The sequence below is a fragment of the Anoplophora glabripennis genome, unplaced genomic scaffold, assembly GCF_000390285.2.
Source record: "Anoplophora glabripennis isolate ALB-LARVAE unplaced genomic scaffold, Agla_2.0 scaffold44, whole genome shotgun sequence".
NCBI lineage: Eukaryota > Metazoa > Arthropoda > Insecta > Coleoptera > Cerambycidae > Anoplophora > Anoplophora glabripennis.
The window spans coordinates 1,502,040-1,527,608 of NW_019416229.1; the positions used below are offsets into that span (position 1 = coordinate 1,502,040).

General features: G+C 32.3%; 1 protein-coding gene and 1 non-coding gene across 2 annotated transcripts; both read left to right on the plus strand.

The window, feature by feature from the left end:
• Nucleotides 1–73, plus strand: Trnav-cac. The gene has a single exon. It is a non-coding gene; the product is annotated as a tRNA-Val (tRNA).
• Nucleotides 74–8,705: 8,632 nt separating this feature from the next.
• LOC108917662 (nose resistant to fluoxetine protein 6-like) lies at nucleotides 8,706–20,807 on the plus strand. The gene is made up of 12 exons (XM_018724382.1): nucleotides 8,706–8,935; nucleotides 17,027–17,271; nucleotides 17,330–17,547; nucleotides 18,536–18,630; nucleotides 18,689–18,882; nucleotides 19,007–19,170; nucleotides 19,227–19,395; nucleotides 19,473–19,666; nucleotides 19,725–20,050; nucleotides 20,103–20,245; nucleotides 20,313–20,421; nucleotides 20,557–20,807. Exons 1-12 carry the CDS (start codon nucleotides 8,710–8,712, stop codon nucleotides 20,634–20,636), a joined length of 2,163 nt encoding a protein of 720 aa, XP_018579898.1. The 5' UTR covers nucleotides 8,706–8,709; the 3' UTR covers nucleotides 20,637–20,807.
• Nucleotides 20,808–25,569: the final 4,762 nt, after the last annotated feature.

The window sequence follows — 25,569 nt, forward strand, 5'->3', positions numbered from 1 at the left end:
GTTTCCGTAGTGTAGTGGTCATCACGTGTGCTTCACACGCACAAGGTCCCCGGTTCGATCCCGGGCGGAAACATGCTTTTTTTTATTATTTTATGCGTCTCATGTATATAACAATTCAAATTCGTAATACATTATAAGTGTAAAATGAAAAAAATAGAAATCATTAACAATTTTTTTCAGTTTCACGTTAAAGTTTCAAAGAATAAAATACCGTTATTCAGCTTTAACCCTTGACTATAGTGTATATAGTCTAAGCTTTAACACAGCCGCCTATGACTTTCATCATCACGTACATCACTAGATGGCGCATTCTGCTACATCCTCAGATTGAACTGTACAATGTCAATCTTATTTTCTCCCAGAAAAGACCGAGTTTGTTATTTAATGACTAAGAAAACATCATTATCATAATAAACATCATCAAACTTCTAATGATTAATCGAGCTTTGCTTTGTTTGATGTTAATTTATGAGGTATTGCATAATGCCCGCTAATTAATCTAAGAGGATATGCAGATTGCAGTCATTTATTTTTTTTACACAAGATGCTGAAACCACTGGTTAATTTAATTTGGCGCAAGTAAAAAATTAATTAGTAATGAGTTATCAGTAGAATGAATAGAACTTCCCACAACTTACAGTAATTATGAACTTTATAAAAAAGCAGTCGTTTGATGTATGAATCAGCAATTTGTCATATTTGATTCATGGTATTCTGCCCTGTTAAGCCATAAAGTCGTAACTGCAATTATCCCCAATTTCAAGTACAGGGTTACTAATACTCCACGACATCAGTTTTATCATTTTGTTAAGAAAAAAGGACAAATTTGTTATTATTATAGGCTATATATCTCAAAATGTGAATGTCGTATCTACAATTTCCATGCCTTTGTTAGAAATAAAGTCGTATCTGAAAATGTTAGAATAATATCTGTAATATTTATCACACAGATACGACCAATTCGTCTAACAACTACAGTCACTATACAGTCACTAAATAACATATCTACAGTCACTAGATAACATATATTATCTAGTGACTGTAATTTAGTGACTGTACTAACAACTGTACAACTGCGCCATCTACAAAATAATATCTACCACCTGTCAGACTCAGTTTGTAACTAGCTAACAGATAAACAGTGATTTGCTGTGGGAATTATTTAGTTTTTAATTAGTCTCGTTCATTCTAGACTGTTAAAGTGTGAGGTAGTAATATTTATTATAACGTATTCCCGGAGTAACAAGCAACTTGCTGAGAAAATAGACGAATATGAGCCAGATATGGAAGAAATGGATAGAGCTAGTGATAGTAGTTGATATGGAAGAAATGGATACAGCTAGTGATAGTAGCAGTAGTAGTAATTTTAACAGTTTTAAAGATATTGTAAATGTAAAAACAAAAATAAAGGTCATAAACAACGCATCGTTATACAAAGAAGAGGAAGTTTTTGTAGAAAGTGTAGTTGTAGTAAACAGTAGATATCATATGATATTTTAAAAAATGTGTGGGTGGATTTAAGTGCTAGAAACAATAAAAATGGAGAAAAAAATCCAAAAGTTAATATTATATTGCGTGTTTCTAATGAATGTTTTTCAGAAGTAGTAAAGGGCATTATGGACGAAATTTTTGAAAATATCTGGTTCTCTGCAAGCAATGTCCAATTTACTAAAAAAAGGCGAATTGCGCAAAAGAAAAAAAATACGCTCTTAAGTAAATTTGAACGAAATCAAATTAAAATCAAGACCAGTAAGAGTAAATATCAAATCAAAGCATCTTGCACAAATTGTAAGAAACAATATCAGTTAAAAATTGATAGTAATAGGCAAATAACAATTAATGAACAATTGAAATTTATTGTAGATACTACTTTTTTAATAGTTTCAATTTTCATCATTATTAACAGAAAATGTCGTATGTGTCAAATATCATACTCGGGTTGTATGCACAACAAATTAAAGTGAAAAAACAAAATCTGCAAGTAAAAATTAGTAGTATGTAATAAAAATATCTTTTCTGAATGTAATAGTCTTCATGGCAAATTAGACTAGAGAAAATGCTAATTATCTCAAAATCAACTATTTGACAGTTACGACTTTATGGCTTAACAGGGCAGTATTGCTGTTTGTAGTAAATAGTGAGAAGAATTAATTTTAATAGTAAATAAACTTAATAAAAACATAGATGATTCGTAGGCAACATTTAACTGTAGTTGATTTTATAAATTGTTTGATATGTTTGATATACCATATTCTTAATAACAACATGATAACGCAGTTTTGCATTTTATTGGCATTATAGTTTTATGAAACATTTTAAAATTTTTAAATATTCCAGAAAGTCGTAAGCTGCTTCTGCCGTGTTTCACTACATTCTCTTTGAGTTTCTAACCTTCGAGCCCCACGTTGGGCGCCACGTCGTCTTTCACCCTCTTTTTCTCGGGAATAAGTGTTGGAATTATTACAAAAATTTTATAGTAATGAAAGGAATATATTGTTCCAATTATTACATTTTTTGCGCAAAAGAAAGAGGAAGTGAGACGACCAGAATTTTTTTGGAAACCAAGCTTATCTACGGCCTTCAATAATGAAAAATAATAATATAAATATTATACTGGGCATAAAACATTAAATAAAACAAAAGATGTACTGGTTCTGTGCAACGCCCTGTATAAATAATTCTGCCATCCAACGGTGAGAAAAACAACAGTTATTATTTGCCGCAATGGTGTGTTACGGGTATAAATCAAATATATTAATTGTTATAAATACAACAAATAAATGGAAAAAATGCCCGAAAAAAAATCAGAAGCAATCACAGTCGCTGCTAATTGCATAGTTGCGAAAGGTGACTTGAAAGCCACCTCTAGATACGCTTTAATATTCAAGGCGCAATTGTTATGAATTTTAATTTATTACTATTATCATAAAATATGTTCTGAGATTGAACACAGTGCGGGCGGAAGGAAGAGAAGTGATTCCTGGCCTTGAATATGCGGGTGTATCATTAATGCGTCTTTTAAATGATCAGTCAGAATTATATTTATTAAAAAAATTTAATAACGCAGGATGATTTTACTGAAAAATATTCACACATAAAATGAAAGACAATCGTATCATAATTATAAAAATATTTTCTCAAAACAAGCCTAAAATTAAGTAAAAATGCTTTCAGTGCTAACTTCACAAAAGATTGAAAATAAACTGTGAGTAATTTGACAATTTTTCGAAAACTTGCCAGGCAAGAGACACGAGTGAACGAAGAACTCAAGTGGCTATTGCCGAATGGCAACAATTTGAGTATAGTCCTGGAAAATTGTTTTCTAATTTATCGAAGCTTCATGTGGCATTCGATGAATTACAGAGGTCAATAAGGGTCAAGAAGCAGACACAGTAATATGCATTCCCGAAGGATTTTGATGCGCTGAATCCAAATCTGGCCGCAAAATTGCTCTATCATATCAGGTTTTTGAGATATCCTAACCTAAAAGTGCAAAAAACACTGTTTTTCGTCATATTTGAGGTTATGTAGTAATGCCATCTGTTTTTTAAAAAAATATATATAATTTAAAAGTACAAGGCTCCCTCTTTCCAATGCCGTTGAGTTTGCTCAAATATCTTTTTTTTCGTTGAGATATCACATGTTGAAATTTCTAAGTTTATCAGTTTCTTAATATGCGGAAATCTACTAAGGATTCCTTAGACGTCAAACAGTTGATTGCAGTTTAGAAACTTCATACTCAGAAACCTTCAATACATACGAACTCAAACTCACAAACTCCAAATCCACAAGCCCACAAACCCCAAACCCACAATCCCTAAACCCACAAACCCCAATCCCACAAAACCCAAACCTACAAACTCCAAGCTTACAAACCCCAAGCCTACCAACTCCAAACCCACAAACCGTATGGGTATGATGTTTCTGAATTGCAATCAACTGTTTGATGTCTAAGGGATCCTTAGTAGATTTTCGCATATTAAGAAACTGAGAAACTTAAAAATTTCAACATATGATATCTCAACGAAAAAAAAAAAGATATTTGAGCAAACTCAACGGCATTCGAAGGAGGGAGCCTTGTTTTTTAGATTCGATGTATTAGTTTTTTGAAAAAGAATAGATGGCACTACTACATAACCTCAAATATGATGAAAAACAGTGTTTTTTGCACTTTTAGGTTAGGATATCTCAAAAACCTGACGAGATAGAGCAATTCTGCTGCCAGATTCGGATTCAGCGCACCTAAATCCTTCGGAAATATATATATTTTCAAGTTTCTGCTTCCAAAAAAGTTAAATTTTATTCGTCTGAGTTATTTTTGGACGTTGCAATCAGAAACACTTTTTTCAATATTATATTTTCATTTAATTAAGGTTACCTAACTCACTTTAAACAAAATAGACTATGAAAAATAAAACCGTTTCAGTTGCGTTAAAAGTTATTGCTTTCCAACTTTATCTTAGGTTATTAATTAAATTAGAATTAACATCAAACTGTATGTAATGTTTAATTAATTTTATTTTTTTTTAGTATCCAGTCCTTATCGTTTTAGATTTTTTCGCCCTTTTCGATATGTTTACCTCAATCGTCATATTTTTGTTATCAGCCTAAGAAATACGGTTTATTCCAACAAATCATTACTGTTCGAGAAAGCTTGTCAGTTTTAATATTTATTGTCCGCTAAGTTTGAAGTTTCTTAAACAATTTACGGTTAGCATAGCTCAATCTTGCATTGTTTTTCAGAATATCGGATTATACTCTATTCTTCCAGTGCCCAAACCGGCATTGTTCAACCCTCAAAGGTCACACTAGTGCGAATTGAGATTTTGCCAACGTTGAATTTTTATGTCTTCTTTTTTGTTAACGAAACCATAACGTATTTATATCAAAACTGGGTCAAAATTTTCCGAGAAATCGATTGTCATTATTTTTGAAAAAAAAATATATTTTTTTAAATTCGTATTTTTTTATAAACAATGGTTAGAGAAATAGTAAAAAAAATGTTGAAGTTCAAAGCTTATATTTTTAAGAAAAAAATACTTCATATTGATAAAATGATATAATCGATTTTTTCCTGTGTCTGGAATACAGGCGTTTTTTGAAGATGCTATTTTTGCCTCTTTTTCTGTAAATTGATGTTTATTCTGCACTCTTTCGAATAAAAATATTAATTTAAACAATATTATCCAAAACATTGACAAATACATGTTACAATTAAATTATTAATGCAAAAAAATGTTTGAAATATTATTAATAATAACTAAATAAACAATATTCTAGCCTATTCGACACGAATAAATTCATCTATACTTTTGTCCACACTAAAGTCACACAGAGAATTGGCACCGATCGGACTTTTCAGACTCTTTGTGGTACGGCTTGAGTGTTTGGGCTATAGAAAGAATTATCGTGGTGAAGAAACCCTCGGTAGCTCCTACTTCAGAAGTGCCAAGTATTTTTAAACGAATTTTCGTTTATTTTATTACTGATCCACTGACGATGTACTAGTCTACTAGTTTACTACTACTAGTAGTAGTAGTAGTAAAGGGGCGGCCTCAGCCTGGCAATTAGGCCACAAGTGGGCCCTTTTTGCCTACCCCGCCGTCCCATCACCTAACCACTCTGTGCCTCAGACCCTCCTCGAACTTACCCAACTCCTTGATGAACGCCAGGATTTTGGTCCAGGGAAGGTCTCTCACCTCAACCCCTTACAGCTCTCCAGCACCAAAGACTTTATGTCTTATTCTCCCAAAGGCTGCACAATGCCCCAGAAGGTGGACAGGGGTGTCCTCCCCTTCTTCACATTTCGGGCATAGAGGGTCCTCCTCAATTCCTATTAAACTTAAATGCCTCCTAAGTCTGCAGAAACCTGTCAGAACCCCGACCATTTGGTTTAGGGTTCTTCGACTGAGGCTCAGCAGCCATTTCGTCTTCGATTTGCTAGGTCCATGTATAAAACTATGGGCCTGCCTTTCGTTTTCATTTAGAATCAACTTGAAATCAATAAAATGTCTGATTATTATTGTGTTGAAGGATTAACCCTTTTTAAATTCCCTAAGGATTACGAAAGGTAATTATTATTATTATTATTATAAGTACCTAGCTGTAAATTGTAAATCAGAATTATCTACAATTTACTATTTAATGGACTTACTGTTTCCTTTAGCATCTAATATTTCAATACATTTATCACCAATTCTGAACACTGTATATAACACAAGTAAGAGCTTAACTCTTTACAACAATTATATATAACACAATGCTATGAAAACCGTTGCGATGATATAATTTGTCTACATTTTATCACAGTTATTCATGTATTATTGAACAATGTTTGATACTGATGCAGTTCGTTCAGTGTACATCCATTCAAAAGTATAACTTCTCTCAGTGCAAACGGTTGTGTTTCCTTCAAATCTGTCAATTCTAGCGTGACCACGAAACATCAAAGAAGCCGCCGATTCTGTCGCTTCTCGTTGATATAGTGTTCTCTGATAATTCATTATTTCCACTGGATAAATTTTTGACTGACTAGAACGCATATGACAGAAATTGATCGTTTCCATTAATTTTCAAAAATGTCAAAGATTAATCAAATGAAAAATAATTTTATAGTTATCCAATAAGTATAAGTTATATAAGTAGACTCCAACTTTATTAAGAACTAAATCAAACATGAATACAACTGAACTATTATTAAACTGATATTTATTTGAAACTCAGTTGCAATCGAATAAAAATCTAGTTAGGATTCAAGGATTTAGCTTTGTTAAGATAAATAAATTAATGAAACCGAAAGTACTGACAGTACTTACTGTGTATGAGTAATAAAGTTCTAAAGATATCGGACTCGAATCACCCTGTACATTAATCGATCTGAAGAAAAAAATCACTACGAGATTGCAGTTTTTTGAAATGGAAAATCACTAACTAATTATTGTTTTCTAAATGGTGTATGGTTAAAGCACTTTTTTAAACTAATATCTTATTATAAACAGGTTCCTTTTGCAGGCCTATATATAAAACTTAATAATAAAACAGTTCAAAATTAATTCAGCAGTGAATGGTAGAATGGTATGGGAGAATAATTTGTAAGCATTCATGGACGAATTGTGGAATACTTTGGAAATGTACATTATTTTTATACACCACTTCAGAACTTTATCCTAAGTAAGAAAGTGGCTGTTCCCCGCATAATACGCGATAACAAGCATTTTGTTGCGGCTTAGCCGATTTGAAACTGATTTTTTTTTGTTTTTCCAAACGAGTCAAAATTTATAATTCTCTTTCAACCTATACTGACTTTGCATGATCCTTTTATTGATTAATTGAATTGAAATAAAATATTTTTTGTACAGAGGTATTCAAATTGTGCGTTCCCCCATTAATAATAATTAATAATAAAAGACACAATTGAATGTTGTATTTTTTTTTCAATGTAACACGTAGTATATTTGTCGTTTTTTGAAATCCTTCCATTTGTATAATTACAAGGTATATACAGTGCGCTAAATATATATCATATATTTTTATTTGGACGATCAAATAAATTTAATACTTCACAAAATTATAAGAGATACGAAATAAAAGAAAAAGTAAGTTAATTATCAAATTATGCAGAGTACACAATATGTAGATATTAGTGAAGTTCGAAGAAAAAGAAAACAGACAGTGGGCAAAAAGTTTCAGACAGAATTTAATGAAGAAGAAAATAACATATTTTAACAGAACTTTTATGTTCTGGTTGCCACCAAATATCAATTTTAAGCACAAATTAACAAAAGCCAAATTGAGTACTTACATTTGAATTAAATTCACTAAATTTTTTATGATATTCAAAGTATATTTTAATTTGTATTTTAACCAAATTTTTACATAAAAGCAAACTAAAAAAGTGGGTTCAGAAATAATATATATAGAATAATAATTATTATTTTGCAAATTTACTGCTGATTTATTTATTAAAATAATTTCTAAAGGTTATTTCTACTAAATTTATAACTTTTATATTCGCAAGTAAAGTGACTAGAACTCTTTATATCCAGAATTGTAATCCTTGACTTCTTCTCCTTACAATTTTTCCATCAGATTCCATTCTTCTTTCTTTATAATGTTATGGCTATTACATGTTAGTGTAGTGAAGAGTAACGTTCGTTAAGAGTTGTTAATGTAAATGTAAAAAAAGATACAGTTGTTGTAGGAAGACATGTAAGTATTTGTAAATAACATTTTAACGGTTTTCTTGACGGAAGAAAATATTCTGGTAGCTCATATGTGTAAGCAAATATATCCTTGTTTCAAGATAATATTATTTTAATACACATGCAAGAGTATGCATAGAAACGCAACATAATGGAAATGCAAGGAATACATCGACAAAAATACCCTGTAGATATTTTTTATCAATGTTATATAATTTCAATGTTACATATTTATTTGGAAGACCTTGTATTTCTTCATTTTCAGTTATTTATGCTTAGCTGATGTAGGTAATGAAGAACAACTTTTTCAGTAACTTATTAAAAATATCAATTTACAGAAAAACTTTGCCCATTTATGTAACAACCTGATGTAATGCGAGTTTTCCGCGAGAGTCCTCTTTTTACCGTACCTTTTCAGCTCCAGCCTTTCATCTTCCGTGCAAACTATCCCTTCCAATATATAGTTGACAGTTGGAACGCTTTTATCACTTTAGTATTCACCATTACAATGAGTGTGAAGTTCCTCTGGAAGTTCTTGTGCTGCGTTACATTTTTCGCGAACATTTCGAACTGTTTTATCGTCGAAAAGATCCTGAGGGAGAACCGAAATGAGAGCGGGGTTGATCTGATCGGTTTGTATATACCAACTGTGAACTCCGAGAATGAAAAATGCAGGAATCACAGTTTGTTTTATCTGGAACAGCTGAGGAATTACACTCTTTGGGCATCGGAGAGTAAGTTATTTTTCTATGGAAAAAATTACCACTGAAATCTAAATTACTTTAAAATCGATCTTACTAATTTTTAATCTTCTTGAAAGCATTATTTTATTGCTCTTTATATCTATCTTCAATATTTGGTTTTTCAAATTTGGGAAGTTGTTAATTAATTAAAATGTTCTATTGAAAAATATTTTTCGAGATTCCGTTTTTCCTGATAAAAGCACTAGCGTAATCTATATTTTTTATTAACTGATATTTTAATTTTAATAAAAAAAATATTGATACACAAGTGATTCTACCTTTTGCAAATACAAAAACGAGAAAATGTTTTAATAAGACCGTTGTCACAAATTATATCTAACAAGAACATTTCACGTCAAATTTACTTCATAATAAGATCATACGTAGCCAACAATAAAACTTCAGTAGATTCGAATTTTATCAGTACAATAATGACGTGGTTGGTAAAAATTGGCTATAACATGACATTTGGTTGGTTATAATGCAGTTAGTGAAATAGTCTTTTATTCCATTATTATTTTTTAATTATACTTTAACTACAGTACTCTTACTTTACTAGATATTAAGCTACTTCAAATAAAGTCAAAAAAACTTTCGTAAATTATCATCCGATAAAGTTATTACTATTACTATATTAAAACGCAACTTCAAAACATCTACTCTGCGAACTAAAGCCCCTTTCAGAATTGAATTGAATCCGCAATATCTGGTAGACGTATTATATCTCCCTACTTCTATTGTATACCTAAAAAACGTATTCTTTCTATATTTAATAATTAAATAATGTACATTAGATGACAGATGGGTCTTTAGTGAGCAGAGAAGTTTTTTCTTACAGTATCATAGCTTGCTTTTGAAGGAACTTTTTAGCTCAAATAGATGTGGTATCAAAAGAGTTTTCTCAGACTTCGTCGGATGAGAATTACATTTTTAAACTTGATATGGCATAGCGCAATAATTTTTAAAATACAGTAGTAGTCATTTTTGTTATCTATCACCATTTATTATTCAGGCTGTTACAAATTCGCTTCTCACTATAGGGATCTCGAAAAAGTTGCGTAATCAGCGAACCAACATTATACTTCTAAAAAATCAAGGCTAACATTATCAGTTTTAGAAATAGAATAGACGAAAAAAAAATGAAATTTTGGCAATCCGTCTTTGTTTCATTTCACCCTTGTTTGAGGTGATATTGAAAAAAAATATATTATGGCAACTTTTTGCCCTCATGTTATTGAATTATCGTACATTCTAAGTTTCGTTAGACCCTGTAAAATTGAATTTTCTGAGCATTCGAGAGACCTATAAATAACTATGGGCACAGGATTAAAACTCTTGTATTGTTTTATTGTAATGCGTGATGGATTACAATCGCTATTAAGTTAATAATTAGGTGAATTTACAGGGTCTAGGACACATTCAATAAACATAGAAATCTAAATTAAAAATTTAGAAAAATTAGGACGAATATATTGAAGATGAATTTTTCGTGACAAAACGTATGTATTTGGTTCGGGCTGAGGCAGTACAGTATTGAGGTCATGAAGGCTTGCAAAAATGTAATAAAATTTCCAGTATTTAGAAAAATTAAGTTAATTATGATCTTGGAAAGACGAAACGTTACATATAAAAATTGGCTATGCCAATCGATAGAAGGCAAAAAGTTGCAATGAGAAAGTGTCCTTCTTTTTTCAATATCACCTCAAACAAGGCTGAATTGAAACAAAAACGGATTTTCAAAATTTCAGTTTTCTTCAAATATTTCGAAAACTATTCATGTTAGCCTTGACTTTTTTAGAAACATAATGTTGGTCTCCTGATTTCGAAACTTTGCTCCCATTTAAGCTAGTTCGTATTTCTTATCGTTTCCAAGATCCTTGTAGCGAGAAGCGAATTTGTAACAGCTATGTCTATGTTTTCGTAATGAAAATGTGTACAGTGTGTTTCCTTACACTGTATTCAGCCGTTATATTTAGGACGAGAAAAATATGTCAGTAAAATTGTATGATGAGTGTATGAATTTTCATTAAATGTCAGAATTTCGTATCTGTTAAACACATGAACACGATAAATGAGTCAAAATAAACTGACTTGTGGAGCTTTATCCTAATAGTCCAAGCATTATAGAGAAATGCATACAGAAATTATTACCTGGACAAAAAAATATGACGGTATAGAAAATTAAATTTTAAATTGAGTTTCTTGTTCTTTAAACTCGATCCAATATGGCGAACATGGTTAAAAAAAATCACAAAGTTGAAAAAAACGGTTTTTCTAAAATAACTAAAAGAATATAGCACGGATTGAAAAATTTTAAATGAGAAAGTTGTAGGTTTAAAAAAGATCTATCGACTGATTTTTTGAAAGTATCGATTCCTTTGTTACTTTTCGAGATATATCGAAAAAACCGTTAAAAAACTTCGCTTTTCTCTTCTTCTATAACTCGTTTATATTTATGTGCCCATATTTGCTATTTTCTGCAAGCATAGCCCGCGGGAAGCCAAAAAAGTACATTTTTGAAAAATTTAAAAATATTAATTATTTTTCGGGATATATCGATTTTTTTTAAAAAAAAGGCGCTCTCGACAATTGGCTAGATCTTCTCAGCGGATAGCCCTACAGTAACGATTTTCAGTTTCTTTTCTTCGTAAAGTGTTATATTTTCATGCTGTTAAAAAATGTTGACGATTTTATTAATTTTAAGGATCAAAAAATGACTGAATAAGTTGCACTTTTTTGGGTATGTTTTTTTCAAATTACTATTTCAATTTTTATTTTATGAAAATGACTTTTAAAGAAAGAAAACTAAACATTTACGGGTCTATTCTGATCCTAAGGCGAAAATGCTATAACATTCGTATTTAGCTACCCCAGATTAAGTACAAAAAAATAATAAAAATTGAAATAGTTATTTGAAAAAAACATACCCAAAAAAAGTGCAACATTTTCAGTCATTTTTTGATCCTTAAAATTAATAAAATCGTCAACATTTTTTAACAGCATGATAATATAACTCTTTACGAAGAAAATAAACCGAAAATCGTTACTGTAGGGCTATCCGCTGAGAAGATCTAGCCAATTTTCGAGAGCGCCTTTTTTTCAAAAAATCGATATATCTCGAAAAATAATTAATATTTTTAAATTTTTCAAAAATGTACTTTTTTGGCTTGCCGCGGGCTATGCTTGCAGTAAATAGCAAATATGGGCACGTAAATGTAAACGAGTTATAGAAGAAGAGAAAAGAGAAGATTTTTAACGGTTTTTTCGATATATCTCGAAAAGTAACAAAGCAATCGATACTTTCAAAAAATCAGTCGATAGATCTTTTTAAAACCTACAACTTTCTCATTTAAAATTTTTCAATCCGTGCTATATTTTTTTAGTTATTTTAGAAAAACCGTTTTTTTCAACTTTGCGATTTTTTTAACCATGTTCGCCATATTGGATCGAGTTTAAAGAACAAGAAACTCAATTTAAAATTTAATTTTCTATACGGTCATATTTTTTATCCAGGTAATAATTTCTGCAAATTTAACATTAATCCGTGACAGAATGCTTGGACTATAAGGAATTGTCATAAACATAATGTGTTAGACAAAAATATGACCGAAGATCAACATGAAACGTAACCACGATAGATTTAGAACATATTTCTGCATTTTAAATGTTTATAAATAATAAAAAAATAAACATTAAATTAGTAAATTATTGAATCCATTGACCCATTAAAAAATGTGAAGATTTGTTTAGAATAATATTAATTATTATTGGTTTTACCTATCCAATCTAGCATGATCAACTTAATCGAGTTTGTTTTTGTTATACCTGTATTTTTTGCTGTTAGCAATTGTACTTTTGTTTCGATTTATTATAAGACTCTTTTTGGATATATCTTCCTTACTTTTAGATCTCACAAATCGTGTATTATTTACAATTAGACACTTTTGCGATGTTCATTATTGATATGATATAGAATTCTGACGTATCAAGTATATTTATTTTTTTCCCAGCTATTGTAGATGAAGTGTAAAATGTACAGTACAGTACAGTCTTCATAATAAAGAAATTACTACGAAAGTAATAGATAATCTTCCTTTTCTTGTATACTTTACATCGATTTTAAAAAAACTAAAGTGAAATAACCCGCTAAAAGGTGAATAAATGAATTTTCTAATAGCATATCTTGAATATACTTAAGTATTTTTTCGATAAATTTCCGAGATTCTTTAAAATCGTTATGAAAATTTTGTTTACATACAGCACTTGTTCTTTCGAAGATAGTTTTAGTTTTATTCAGCTTTCAGATTTTTGCATTTAATATAAATTTTCTTTCTGAATAATCTGTTTTTCAAACTAAGTCCACTAGTTTCATCAAAAATACCAGCAAAAATGATAACGAAGATATTCCATTTCTAAATATATTTAATATTTATAAAACCATAAGAATAATAAGGGGTATATTATCTGTAAAAAGTATGTATTGAGGTACCTACATTATATTTATAAATCGATTGACTTTTGTTGCGCATGTATTGTGCTTAACAATTTTTATTGTTAGCTGTTATAATTTTTTTGAAATGGAAAACAGTAGTGTACGCGCCACTGTTGACATTCACTTGAAGTAATAGATTCAAACGAACATAGAAGCAAAGTCCAATCGAAAGAAAAACTTTGATATTATTAATTTAATAAGAACAAAAACAATGCGATTTTTTAGTTCGTGAATGTCCTAAAACGCAATTCTTTTACTGCAGAAACTTTCAGCTATGCAAATGTTTAAATAACAACACTAATTAATAATAATGTTATTGATGCAAGAGTTATAATTATTACAAACCTTTTAACTCGACTAGAAGAAAAAATGCGTTTTCCTAAATACATACAGGGTGCCTGAACATTTTAAGCATGAAAATGTGCCATCGTAAGATCATAGTACAAGGATATAAATAAAACTGATTAATTTATCTTTTTTTATAGCCGGGTATTCTATTCATCGCTAAAGGCAAAAAATTAATTACATCTGCAATTTTTTCCTAATTGAATAAAAATTGTTTACACAGGCTGCCAAAGAAAATATAACCGTGAGAGTAGAATCCACTGAAGCGTGAAAACTATCTTTTATCGTAATTTTTTTAATTTAATAATGCATGAAATATCGTTAGGTAACATAATTTTGTTATTGTTACAAGCGTATAAAGCGTGCTCCGATTTATAAGTTTACAGGCCATTGACATAATAAGTAAAACGCAAGTAACGTCTAAATAGATTTTCCTACATTTTGCTCAAAAGTTACATTCTTACAAATATTTGTTACAAAATGTTAAAAGCTATTCAAAAAGTCAGCAGATCATTTGTGTTCAAAATGAAATCTGTTTTCAAAAAGGTCCAAAAATATTTTTTCCAGTGTTGTGCTATAAATTTTGTGAGAAATGTAAATGAAATATTCATTACCACGCCACTGGTTAGAGTTGGTTGATTATTTTATATATTATATGTAGGCTTTTTAATGTTTGTCTAGGGTTTTAATTAGCAATACAATACACAGCTTCTTGAGAATAACAATAGTAACAATTTTTCAAGGAGGAGTATTCGCCTTTACACCTTCCTCGTCGTCTCGTCGTCTCTCAATTCCTGTCTCGCAACAGCAAATGATACATTAGGCGATATTAAGTAAACACTCAATAATATTATGTATGTGAAAATAATAATTTTACAGAATCATCAAAACGTCAAAAACTTCTGTTGACAGTCAACAACTATGATACATATCTACATATATGTTCATTTGTTTAGAATATATTTAAATATTGTCTGAATTTATTTATTTGTGGCATGTTTTACCACGTGTGAAAATATTTAAAAAATTAGAGAAATAAACCTTTACGACAAAAGGATAAGTCAAAGGTTACTTACTCACATGAAAATAAATTTCCCTAAACAAAATGTCACAAAAACAAAACGCACATCATTATACAGGGTTTAAGAAGTTTGACTGCCATTACTTCAGCATGAGATAGATCATAAATTAACAAACAAGTTTTATATTACAGGGGCGTAAGATTAACAGTTTTCAAATTACAGCGAGTATTAATATTGGGGAGTTTCATCATAACGTGACAACAGCGCTTAACCTGCTGTCGCATACCACGCACGCGTCAAGCTTGTCCTACGGAAAAAATGTAAACAACTATTATTGTGAAACATTTAGTAAATTTCAAGACAATTGTTTTCCAGTTTTTAAATAAAATGTATCGATTTTGTAGTACGAAGATAGTGTTGTGCTTAAATTTTAGCTCGAATTTTAGTAATTATGAATGTCCTAAAACCGGAACTTAACTTTTAATCAAATTACGTATGTTTGAAAAATACGTAATTAAAATACCCAAAGATTCACATCGTCCAAATAATCATACGTATTAAAAATAATTTAGGTACTTTTTAGTAATTTTTAAATGCACAAGTACAAAACAAACTACAACATATGCTCAAAATGTCCACCACCATTTTCGATGCACGCACGACTTCGAATCCAATAATCGCACACTCGTTGGAAAACACCTCAAGAAAAGGAAATAGTGGTATGCAAAAAACACTCCGACACGGTCGAATCCAGATACCTCAGTACCTCGTGTTAATAAACCGCCGCGCCGTTGCCACATTACTCGATCTGAATTTTATTGAATTTTAAATTTATTAAAACGCTAATTATTTTTTAGAATTAAGCATAAAGAAGTTCAAAAAAGTGATAAACATTGTATTTTATGATATTCTATGCACGCAGTTATGATGTCAATATTCCTTAATTAATCGAACTTTTGGACATCAAGTTGGAGATATTGATAAATTTTTTTCTGGGAAATGGTTGAGCTTAGGACCCATATCATATAAGGTTCTTTTGTTTGTATTAACGTATTCTATCGTCTGTTAAAATTAAGGCAGTCAAACTTCTAACACCCTGTATTTCGCGCATTTCAAATAATTGTCAACGTAAATGTAAGTACCTGTTTTCGTCTTCTGATCTTTTTTTTGACTTTTCTTTTAGAATCTGTAGTCAGCAAAAACAATTTGCCACACATCTTTCACCATTCAACAAAATATTCGCGATCCCTTTTAATTTTCTTTTAACGTATTGTCCTTCTTTTCTAAAATTTTAGCCAAACCCCATTGAATTGTGACCATTTTCCCAAACGTGCTTGCAAATTTTAGATTTATCAAATCTTCGTTTTTTAATGTAATTTTTTCAATATGTAATGCAACATAATGTATATTGCATTCACAAGGAATGCTATAAATGCAATTTTCGAATTTTGAAAATCATTATTTGGGCGTGTCTTTTACAATAAAGTCCGTAAAGTATTGGTTGTCTGAAAATCTGTTAATAATGTTAAAGTTACACATTTTCTTCAATTTTTCCGATAGTACAGAAATATATGGATTTATATTGTGAATGTAATTTCTGTTTGTTTCAAGAAAATTTTCAGAGTATTGATTTATTTATTAGTACATTCTTCATGAATTTCAATTAATTCATTATTAAAAATTTCATCTTTTGAGGAAACCAATCAATTTGGCTCTATCATACAAACATTTAACTACACCTTTTCCTATATCAGTATGATGAATTGTATTTAAATATATCACGTAAGTTCCAAAAGTTCCAAAAGTCAATTTATTCAAATTTTACAGAAGAGCAATTTTATTATGGAATAAATGACACGATAATGATTTTGAATGCTTTTAACTAAAATGCATTTAATTTCATTGCCGACCAAAAACGTATTTAAAACCGTTTGGAACTGACGCTACGGTTTATGATTAAAAAACTCTGTATAATAAAAACGAAGATCAAATGTTGATACTAATATAAGAAACTATTCTTCAATTTTGACACCTTGTAATGGTAAATCATGTGTAATTGAGGACAGACTGTAATATTTTCAATTCAAATACTTCTTTGATCCTGATTCTGATCCCTTGCTTTTTTTCTGAGTATGCATAATTGTTTCCATTTTTTTTTTCGATTATGAATTTTTATGGTTTTCGGATCAAGTTGGCACTAACAGAGTTCTTTTTTTTTCACAGTGTTCGATGCCACCACAAAATTCCCAGCTGGTGTCTTGTATGGTTCAGCTTACGATTTCGGCAATTTCGACGAATGTTTGGACGTAAGGGTGCCATACCAAAACGAACAATTTTCCGGACAGTACTGCATGGCGAAGTTTACCGTAGAATCACCATTTGAAGGAGAAATCAACGACAGCCCCTATAATTACCATTTTGACGATTATAAAAACTTTCACAATGTTTCGGTGTGGAAAAAGATGGAGGTAAGGAAAAAATATACAAGGAAATATCGTTAGACTAATAATTGTTATTCATCTTTAGGACTTTTTACATGACGTTTCCAAGAATCCAAGAAACGAACTATATTTTTCTTACTGTTTACCATCGTCATGTACTGGTGAAGACCTGCAAATGGTGCTGGAAACATTTTTCAGCAAAATAAATGAAGAGAATGACTTCAGAGTGAATGTAGACGTGTCCAGGAAAAGTTGTCAAGTTGCGGGCAGCATACCTTTAGACAAAGGCGATGTAATTTTTATGTGAGTAATTTTTTTTTCTGCTCTTGGTTTTCTCTATTTGTAGAACATTCTAATTCGTACACAGATAATAGAGAAACGTTAACGAATGTGTAGAAGATAAAAATACAGTAATGTCCTTGGCTTGTACTTTTTATATTTGTGTTATTTTGTAACACAAAGCTATCTTAATCGAAAAACCACAATAATATACATAGTACTTTTACACTAATCATCTGTATAAAGGAGGAAAATATAGAACAAAGTGGTAAAAGAAATAAGTAGTTACGTGCAAGAATTATCCTTCACGTGGCAATTTGATATGAACAAATACTCCTACATACATATTTTTGATGTATAATATGTTACTGGAAATAATATGCCTGCCATATCTATTATAATTTTATTTTTAATTCGATAGAAGTACAGTACAGACTTCATATTTTCAAAAGTTCTTTACACATTTTGAAACAATTTATTTACATCTTTTGTAAACAGAAAACAAAATGATGACTTTTTTAATTCAAATTTAATATTAATAATTGAAATTATATGTTTTTGCATATTAAATTAGAAGTGGCTTTAAAGTTTTAATAACGGATTATATTAATCTTCTTAAATTGCCTTTCCAAATCTATCGATTTTAAAATTAAAGGAATTTCTGGGTTTGCATAATCGGAAAATTTTAAGAACACAATGACTTGCGAAAAACCCTTAACAAAAAGGTGTTACGCTTGATCGGCGCTAAGAAAACAACATCGAATATTTCAGAGTGGAATATATTTCCCGAGCTGTTTTTATGTATTTGTTATTTAAATATTTAATAATCAACATTTAACGAAAACTATTTTTACCGAAATTATTTGTTGATTAAATTGTCACTGCTACTGTTTTTGCTGATGAAAAAATAAATTAAGTTCTCCAGGTGTCAAAGTCGAAGAAGCAAATGAAAAAAGTATATAGTAGAATAAACAAACTAATATCTAGAATATAATGTTTTTATTGATTTTAGAGTCGTAGTCGTTGTTTTTGTCTTAACAATGATCTTGGCTTCCATGTATGACGTTTTCTCAAAAAGGGACGATTTTAAACATATCAAACTAGCTGGTAAGAAAGTATTATTTTATTGTTTTATATATATCCATCAAGTGATATAATTTTGTAGGTAAAGCACACGACATAATAGTTTGCTTCTCTTTCCCGAGGAATGTAAATAAACTAACAACGACAAAGGTAAATCCTGATGGCTTGGACTGCCTATCTGGAATGAAAGTATATTCTATGGTTCTCATTATTTTGCTACACAGGAATATGTTCGACTATGGATCTGCTTTAATAAATCCAAAATTCGTAGAAAAGGTAAAATAAATACACTACACACTCTAAGGTCCTGAAGCGGAATAGTAATTTAGTATTTCTTGTAGCTTTTACATCTAATGTTACAGTTTTATATGTATATTATCGTATATACATCCTTTTTTAGTTTTACTCAAACTTTGGTATGACTTTCATACTAAATGGTCCGATATTGGTAGACACATTCTTTACCATCTCCGGATTTCTAGCCACCTATCTGATTCTTAATCAATACTACAGAAGTAAAAATGGAATCAATTTGGTACTTTTGTATCTACATAGGTATATCAGGTGAGAATACACGAAATAATAAAATTGTAACCAGTACTACAGTTATATGATTTTAGGATGACGTCAACCTACTGTATCATTTTGGCCTTTTACTGCACCCTCTTTGTCAAATTGGGAACAGGGCCTTTGTGGCAGGAAAGGGTTGGAACTGAAAGTGAAAAATGTAGGCAGGTTTGGTGGGCCAACATGTTGTATATAAATAATTATGTCGACACAAAAAATTATGTACGTATGTCAATATCACACTTATCACAGATATTCCGCTTTTTTGACCACGTAACTTATCTTTTGTGTATTTTCAGTGTATGTTTCAATCCTGGTACATGGCTTGCGACATGAACGGTTTCATTTTCGTCCCAATACTATGCTGGATTATCTGGAAGAAAGCGAAACTAGGTGTGTGTACTGTAATCGTAGCTATAATCGCATCTGTCCTGACAGTATTTATCGTTGTCTTTCTTAACGAGGAACAACCGATCCTACTAATCTACCTGAGGTAACTATATTGGATAATATAATTCTCAACAGTACTTCAATAATTTTATGTATTACAGAATGCTGTTATCACCTAATTCCGACAGCACCTTCTTGAAGGTCTACATACCAGGACACATGAGGATCTCCTCGTACTTCGTAGGAGTCCTAGCTGGGTATTTGAAGTACAAGATGAAGGCCAACGACTTTAAAATACCGAAACAGTGGGTGCGAGCGGGGTGGGTGGTCTGCGTGCCTCTCATGCTTCTAGCGCTACAAGTATCTTACGTTTTCTATAATTCCAACGCTCCCGTTTGGGCATCTGCCCTATATGCTGCTCTTCATCACTTCATATGGAGCGTGTGCATAGCGTTTATGATCATCGCCATATCATTTGGTTACGGACGTAAGTGTCATAAAAGAAGTACTTTTATTCGATGACTTGAGATATTTTTTAGCTTGGGTGAACCCCATCTTGTCTTGGCAGCCACTAGTGGTACTTAGCAGGCTTACTTATACGGTTTATCTCTGCCATGGTACTATACAGATGTACTCTTCCGGTGTGATTAGGAATCCTATATATGCTAGTAACTTCAATGCTGTAAGGAAAAAAAAGCTAGATTAATTTTAAGTGGCGTTTGCTACGTTTTATTTTTTCTGTTTTTTAGATACACAAGACAGCGGCTGATATTATCTTAGGTTACTTTCTAGCATTTATTTTGACCATGATCTTCGAGTCACCCATAATTGGTCTTGAAAAAGTTATTCTCTGGGGAGGTAAATTTTTACTTAATACCAATTTAAAGTTCCTATCTAAAATGTAAAAACTAAACTAAACAACGATTAACGATATTAACAGTATTTCTTCTAACAATATTTAAACTAAAAGTTATTACGATATTTTTATTTCAGAAAAAAAGAAAGCTAATAATACTACCAAAGACGAAACCCTGTCCGATGCTGAACTACCATCGACGTATGTTGTTTCTTAGACTATTTTTTACTTTTTTTATATATTATTTAATAATGTTAGTTTACCTTTGCGTTATTGTTAGATAAAGCTAGACATGGGTAAAATATCAGATCACAAATGCTGCTTTTGGTGGTATAAGGTCTGTAACAAATTTGTATATGCTGAATGTTGCTCATGTATTTTATATTTGTTTTTATTGTAACTGAAATAAAAAATATGACTTATATTGGATTATCTTTAACATTTAAGACTTGATAACTACATCAACTTTTTCAGTTGATACATTTTTTCATTGTATTCGTTAACCCTTGAAACACACGAGAGCGCACTGATTACAAAACTGAGGTCAAAAATACAACCTGACAGTTTACAGCTGCCACAATTGTGCCATATAAAGAGGTTTGTGACATTGCCATTTCGAGTCTGATAATAATAATCCAACAAAGTTGTGCTCGGCTTATAGGGGCCGCAAAAAAAAATTTCAAACAGGTTGCTTGGGGACTGATCTTTTGGTTGGATACTCAGGAGGCTGTCCCCAAAGCAACCCTGAAAAAATGTTGGAATTTTTATATCTTTATTGGATTAAAATGCCTTTTAACAGTTGACAACTGTCACATTGATGATGACAAAATGAAAGAACGAACAGGTTTTTGAGAAAGTCATTTCCGAGGGTTTTTGGAATAGTCGAGGAAATGAAGCACTGAACCTCCGAAATCTGTGCAGGAAGATGGATCGTGATGCGGTTTTTTGCATTCGATTCGTTAGAGCGTCCAGAAAGTTTGTGACCCTATGTGATCAATGAGAAATGAATTGCATCGGTGCATAAGAAAACTGCATTTTCAAAATTCAAAATTTCACAGATTTCGGAGGTAAGGCCGTTTTTAGTGCTTTATTTCCTCGACTACAAGCAGGAATTCCAAATTTGAAGTTGAAAATCGCTCTTGACAGCCGACAGCTATCATATCGAGAGTATCAAAATAAAAGGGAATATACAGGGTGTCCCAAAAGTGACGCCCGTCCTTACGGGTTTTGATTAAGGGGACAAAAACAAATCGAAAATCAAGAGTGGAAAATTTTCCAATTGTTTTTCTTTGTTGAGTTATTCAAAAAATTATTCAAAAAACTAAAAATAAACATTTGTGCTGGGTTATTAAATATTTATGTAGTTCAAAGCTGTATTTGCTGCAGCCGTATGTTTTTAAATGAAAACTTACAATTGCCATTGCTGGATGACGTTCCGTTAGCAGTTAGACTAAATTATTGGTTTCCACATGATGGAGCTCCATCACGTTATGGTTTACGGATATAAAATTTAGTTATCTGAATCAAAACTTCCGAGAGAGATGGATTGGAAGAGGTTGACCATGGCCTCCTAGATCACCAGATCTGAATCCCCTAGATTTTTCTTTTGGGGTTATTTAAAAGAAAAGATTTATAGTCCGTATATACGCTGCTGTCTCGTTAATAGAGCAAGAGATGCTATAAAGTGTTGATGCTTCAATGTTGAATCGTGATAATCTTTGTCTTGAAGCAGAAGGCAACTTATTTGTACACCTTTTGTAAAAACAATTTCTATTATTTAAGTACATTACGGTTTTAGTTTATTTTTTATTATTAAAATGATTTTCTCTATCCTTTTCAGGTTAAAATAATTCCTTACACCCAGGTACAACCGACAATCGAAAACTGTGCTTACCTACCATTGGTTATAAATTATGTGTCTTGGTCCCCATAAGCACTGACCTCAGTTTTGAGAAAAAATACTGGATTTTCACTTTCTTAGTTTTTTGAATATTTTTTTGAATAACTCAACAACGGAAAACAATCGGAAAGTTTTCCACTCTTGATTTTCAATTCGTTTTTGTCTCCTTAATCAAATCCCAGAAGGACGGGCGTCACTTTTGGGACACCCTGTATATTGTCAAAAAAATAATACTCAGGGGGTTTTTGAAGTTGCTGAACTGAATTTGTCATCAGAAATGCCTGTTGGCAGTTGACACATGTCATGTCGATGTGTCCAAATGATAATAAGATAACATAAATTGTTTTTTTTAAAGATCATCTCCCAGGGGTCGCAGATTCCAAATTATACACTGAAAGTGACTTTTGAATGTTGGCAGCTTGCATACCGACACTGTCATGACCAAATACGTGTATATCGTGAAAATGATGGAGAATGTTTCACCAGCCTACACTGAGCAATATTCAATCTATATACTAGCCTAAATTTGTTTTTTCCTGAAACATTGGCGTTACACAAAAGTCATTTTCAGTGTCAAATTTTGATTCCGCACCCCCACTTTTTAAAAATCACTTTCTCGAACATGCATTTTATTCAGTCATTTTGACAGCATCGATATGACAACTGTCAACAGACAAGAAACATTTTTGAAGTAAATTCGGCAATGTCAAAAAACCTTTCAGCAATGTTTTCTAAGATCTCGGATCACTTCGTCAGTATGACTTTTTTGGCAGTTGTCAATTGTCAATTTGTATTTTTTGGGAATTCGTACCTAATCAGCGACCCACCCGAGTATACTTTTTCAGAAAAAAAAACAGTTTTTTTCAAATTTGTTTAATAGACCAGGCAATAAAGAACGATTTACCCCAAAATATCTAAATTTTCGCGGCCCGGTCCGATTTTAATGAGGTTTTGTTCAGAAAGACCGTCGGAAAAAAGTCCCGCCTTTTTTATTGTCCGGAAGTGGCGAAAATGCATCGCGGGTGCATAAAGTGCATCTAGAAGTGCATCGCATCCGAGAAACTTGCCAAAGTGCACGAAATACCGCAAAAATTGGTACTCGGGGGTTTTGGGGGGCGCAGAATTCGAATATGCATATATCCAGTCTACCCGACTCCCCGGGGGGCGACTTCCGGCCGCCTGGGGGGCGCGGGGGGCACGTGGATTGCAATGACTGGAAAAATGGATCTCGGGGGTTATCGCGGGTACTCATTCCGAATTCGAGGATGAAAAATATCCCCTGTGCACGTGGAGGTGGAGGGGGGGTATGAAATCTAAAGTTCTCGAAATGACTGGGAAAATGTATCTCGGGGGTTTTCGCGGGTGCTGATTCCGAATCTGAGGGTGAAAAATATCCCCTGTGCTCGTGCAGGGGGCGGTAGGGGTTAGGGGGATGGTTATAATATTCATGAACTGGTAACATGGAATAAAGAGTATTTTGGGGATAGAAAATTATAACGTGTGATGTTAGTGATATATTAGGACAATTAGGCCCCGGGGGAAAAATGAGAAGAGCACGAAATTCGATAATATTCTGAAATGCTGCTTTTCGAAATTCCCGCTGTATACGCTCTCGAATCTCAGGTATACGGATGCGCGCAGCTGTCTGGCGGTACCTATACATAACAGTGGAATTTTTGGGAAGGGGTCCCAGAAAATAGGAAGAGACAGATGAAGCGAGGACGCGCACATACATGTATATTGTATACGCAGTAAGTGAAATCAGAAATAGTCATCGGACGCATTTGGCAGGGTCAGATTCGGAATCAGCACCGGCAAAAACCCCCGAGATCCATTTTTCCAGTCATTTCGAGAACTTTAGATTTCATACCCCCCCCCCCTCCACCTCCACGAGCACAGGGGATATTTTTCACTCTCTAATTCCGAATCAGCACCCGCGAAAACCCCCGAGATCCATTTTCCAGTCATTTCAGAAACTTTAGATTTCATACATCCCCCCCCTACCCCCACCGCCCCCTCCACGAGCACAGGGGATATTTTTCACCCTCAGATTCGGAATCAGCACCCGCGAAAACCCCCGAGATACATTTTAACAGTCATTTCGAGAACTTTAGATTTCATACCCCCCTACCCCCCACCGCCCCCTCCACGAGCACAGGGGATATTTTTCACCCTCAAATTCGGAATCAGCACCCGCGAAAACCCCCGAGATCCATTTTTCCAGTCATTCGGAGAACCTTGCAATCCACGTGCCCCCCGCGCCCCCCAGGCGGTCGGAAGTCGCCCCCCCGGGGGGTCGGGTAGACTGGATATATGCATATTCGAATTCTGCGCCCGCCAAAACCCCCGAGTACCAATTTTTGCGGTATTTCGTGCACTTTGGCAAGTTTCTCGGATGCGATGCACTTCTAGATGCACTTTATGCATCCGCGATGCATTTCCGCCACTTCCGGATATTAAAAAAGGCGGGACTTTTTTCCGACGGTCTTTCTGAACAAAATGCAAAAAACCGCATTAAAATCGGACCGGGCCGCGAAAATCTAGATATGTTTCTCTTTATTGCCTGGTCTATATTTATAACATTATTAAAACCATTGATCGAGCCTCCTGGGCAATGGAGTAATGTCAAATAATCTAATATAATAAAGGCATGAAATCTCCAGGTGTAAAAAATTACTTAAATACTGTACATATCAGAATCGATATCAAAATTTCTTTAAAGAATGTTAAATAAAATCGCTATATAGTGGTGAAATATGTTTGGTAAACATTTTTCAATCTATACTACTTTCTACTATGAACAGTGAGGAATTCTACTGCAGTACATATTTTAATGTACAATTATATGTTTTTTTATTCCCGATTACAGTTATAATGTTTTTTTAGCATAAACTGAAGGATCACAGCAATTTACTAATTTTTTACAAAACATTTTTCTCCGTGTACCTATTTACCTGAGAATCTATGCTGTTGTTATTAACTTATTTATTAATTAAATTTACAATAGAAACCTACGTATTTCTATTGCTCCTTTGAGACTTTAGAATATTTCCAAGTTAAATAATTATTATCGATAAGATCTGGTAGTGAAATCTAGAAGTTGGTATCTACCTCTCTAAATATTAATGAGCTTATCAGCAGTCTTATAAGATTCCTTTGGGGATTACGTTGGGATAGAAATACCTTCTCATATTTCAGTTTTGTATAAAGAGAAGATACTTTATAGTTTTATTAATTATAGATATCCGTT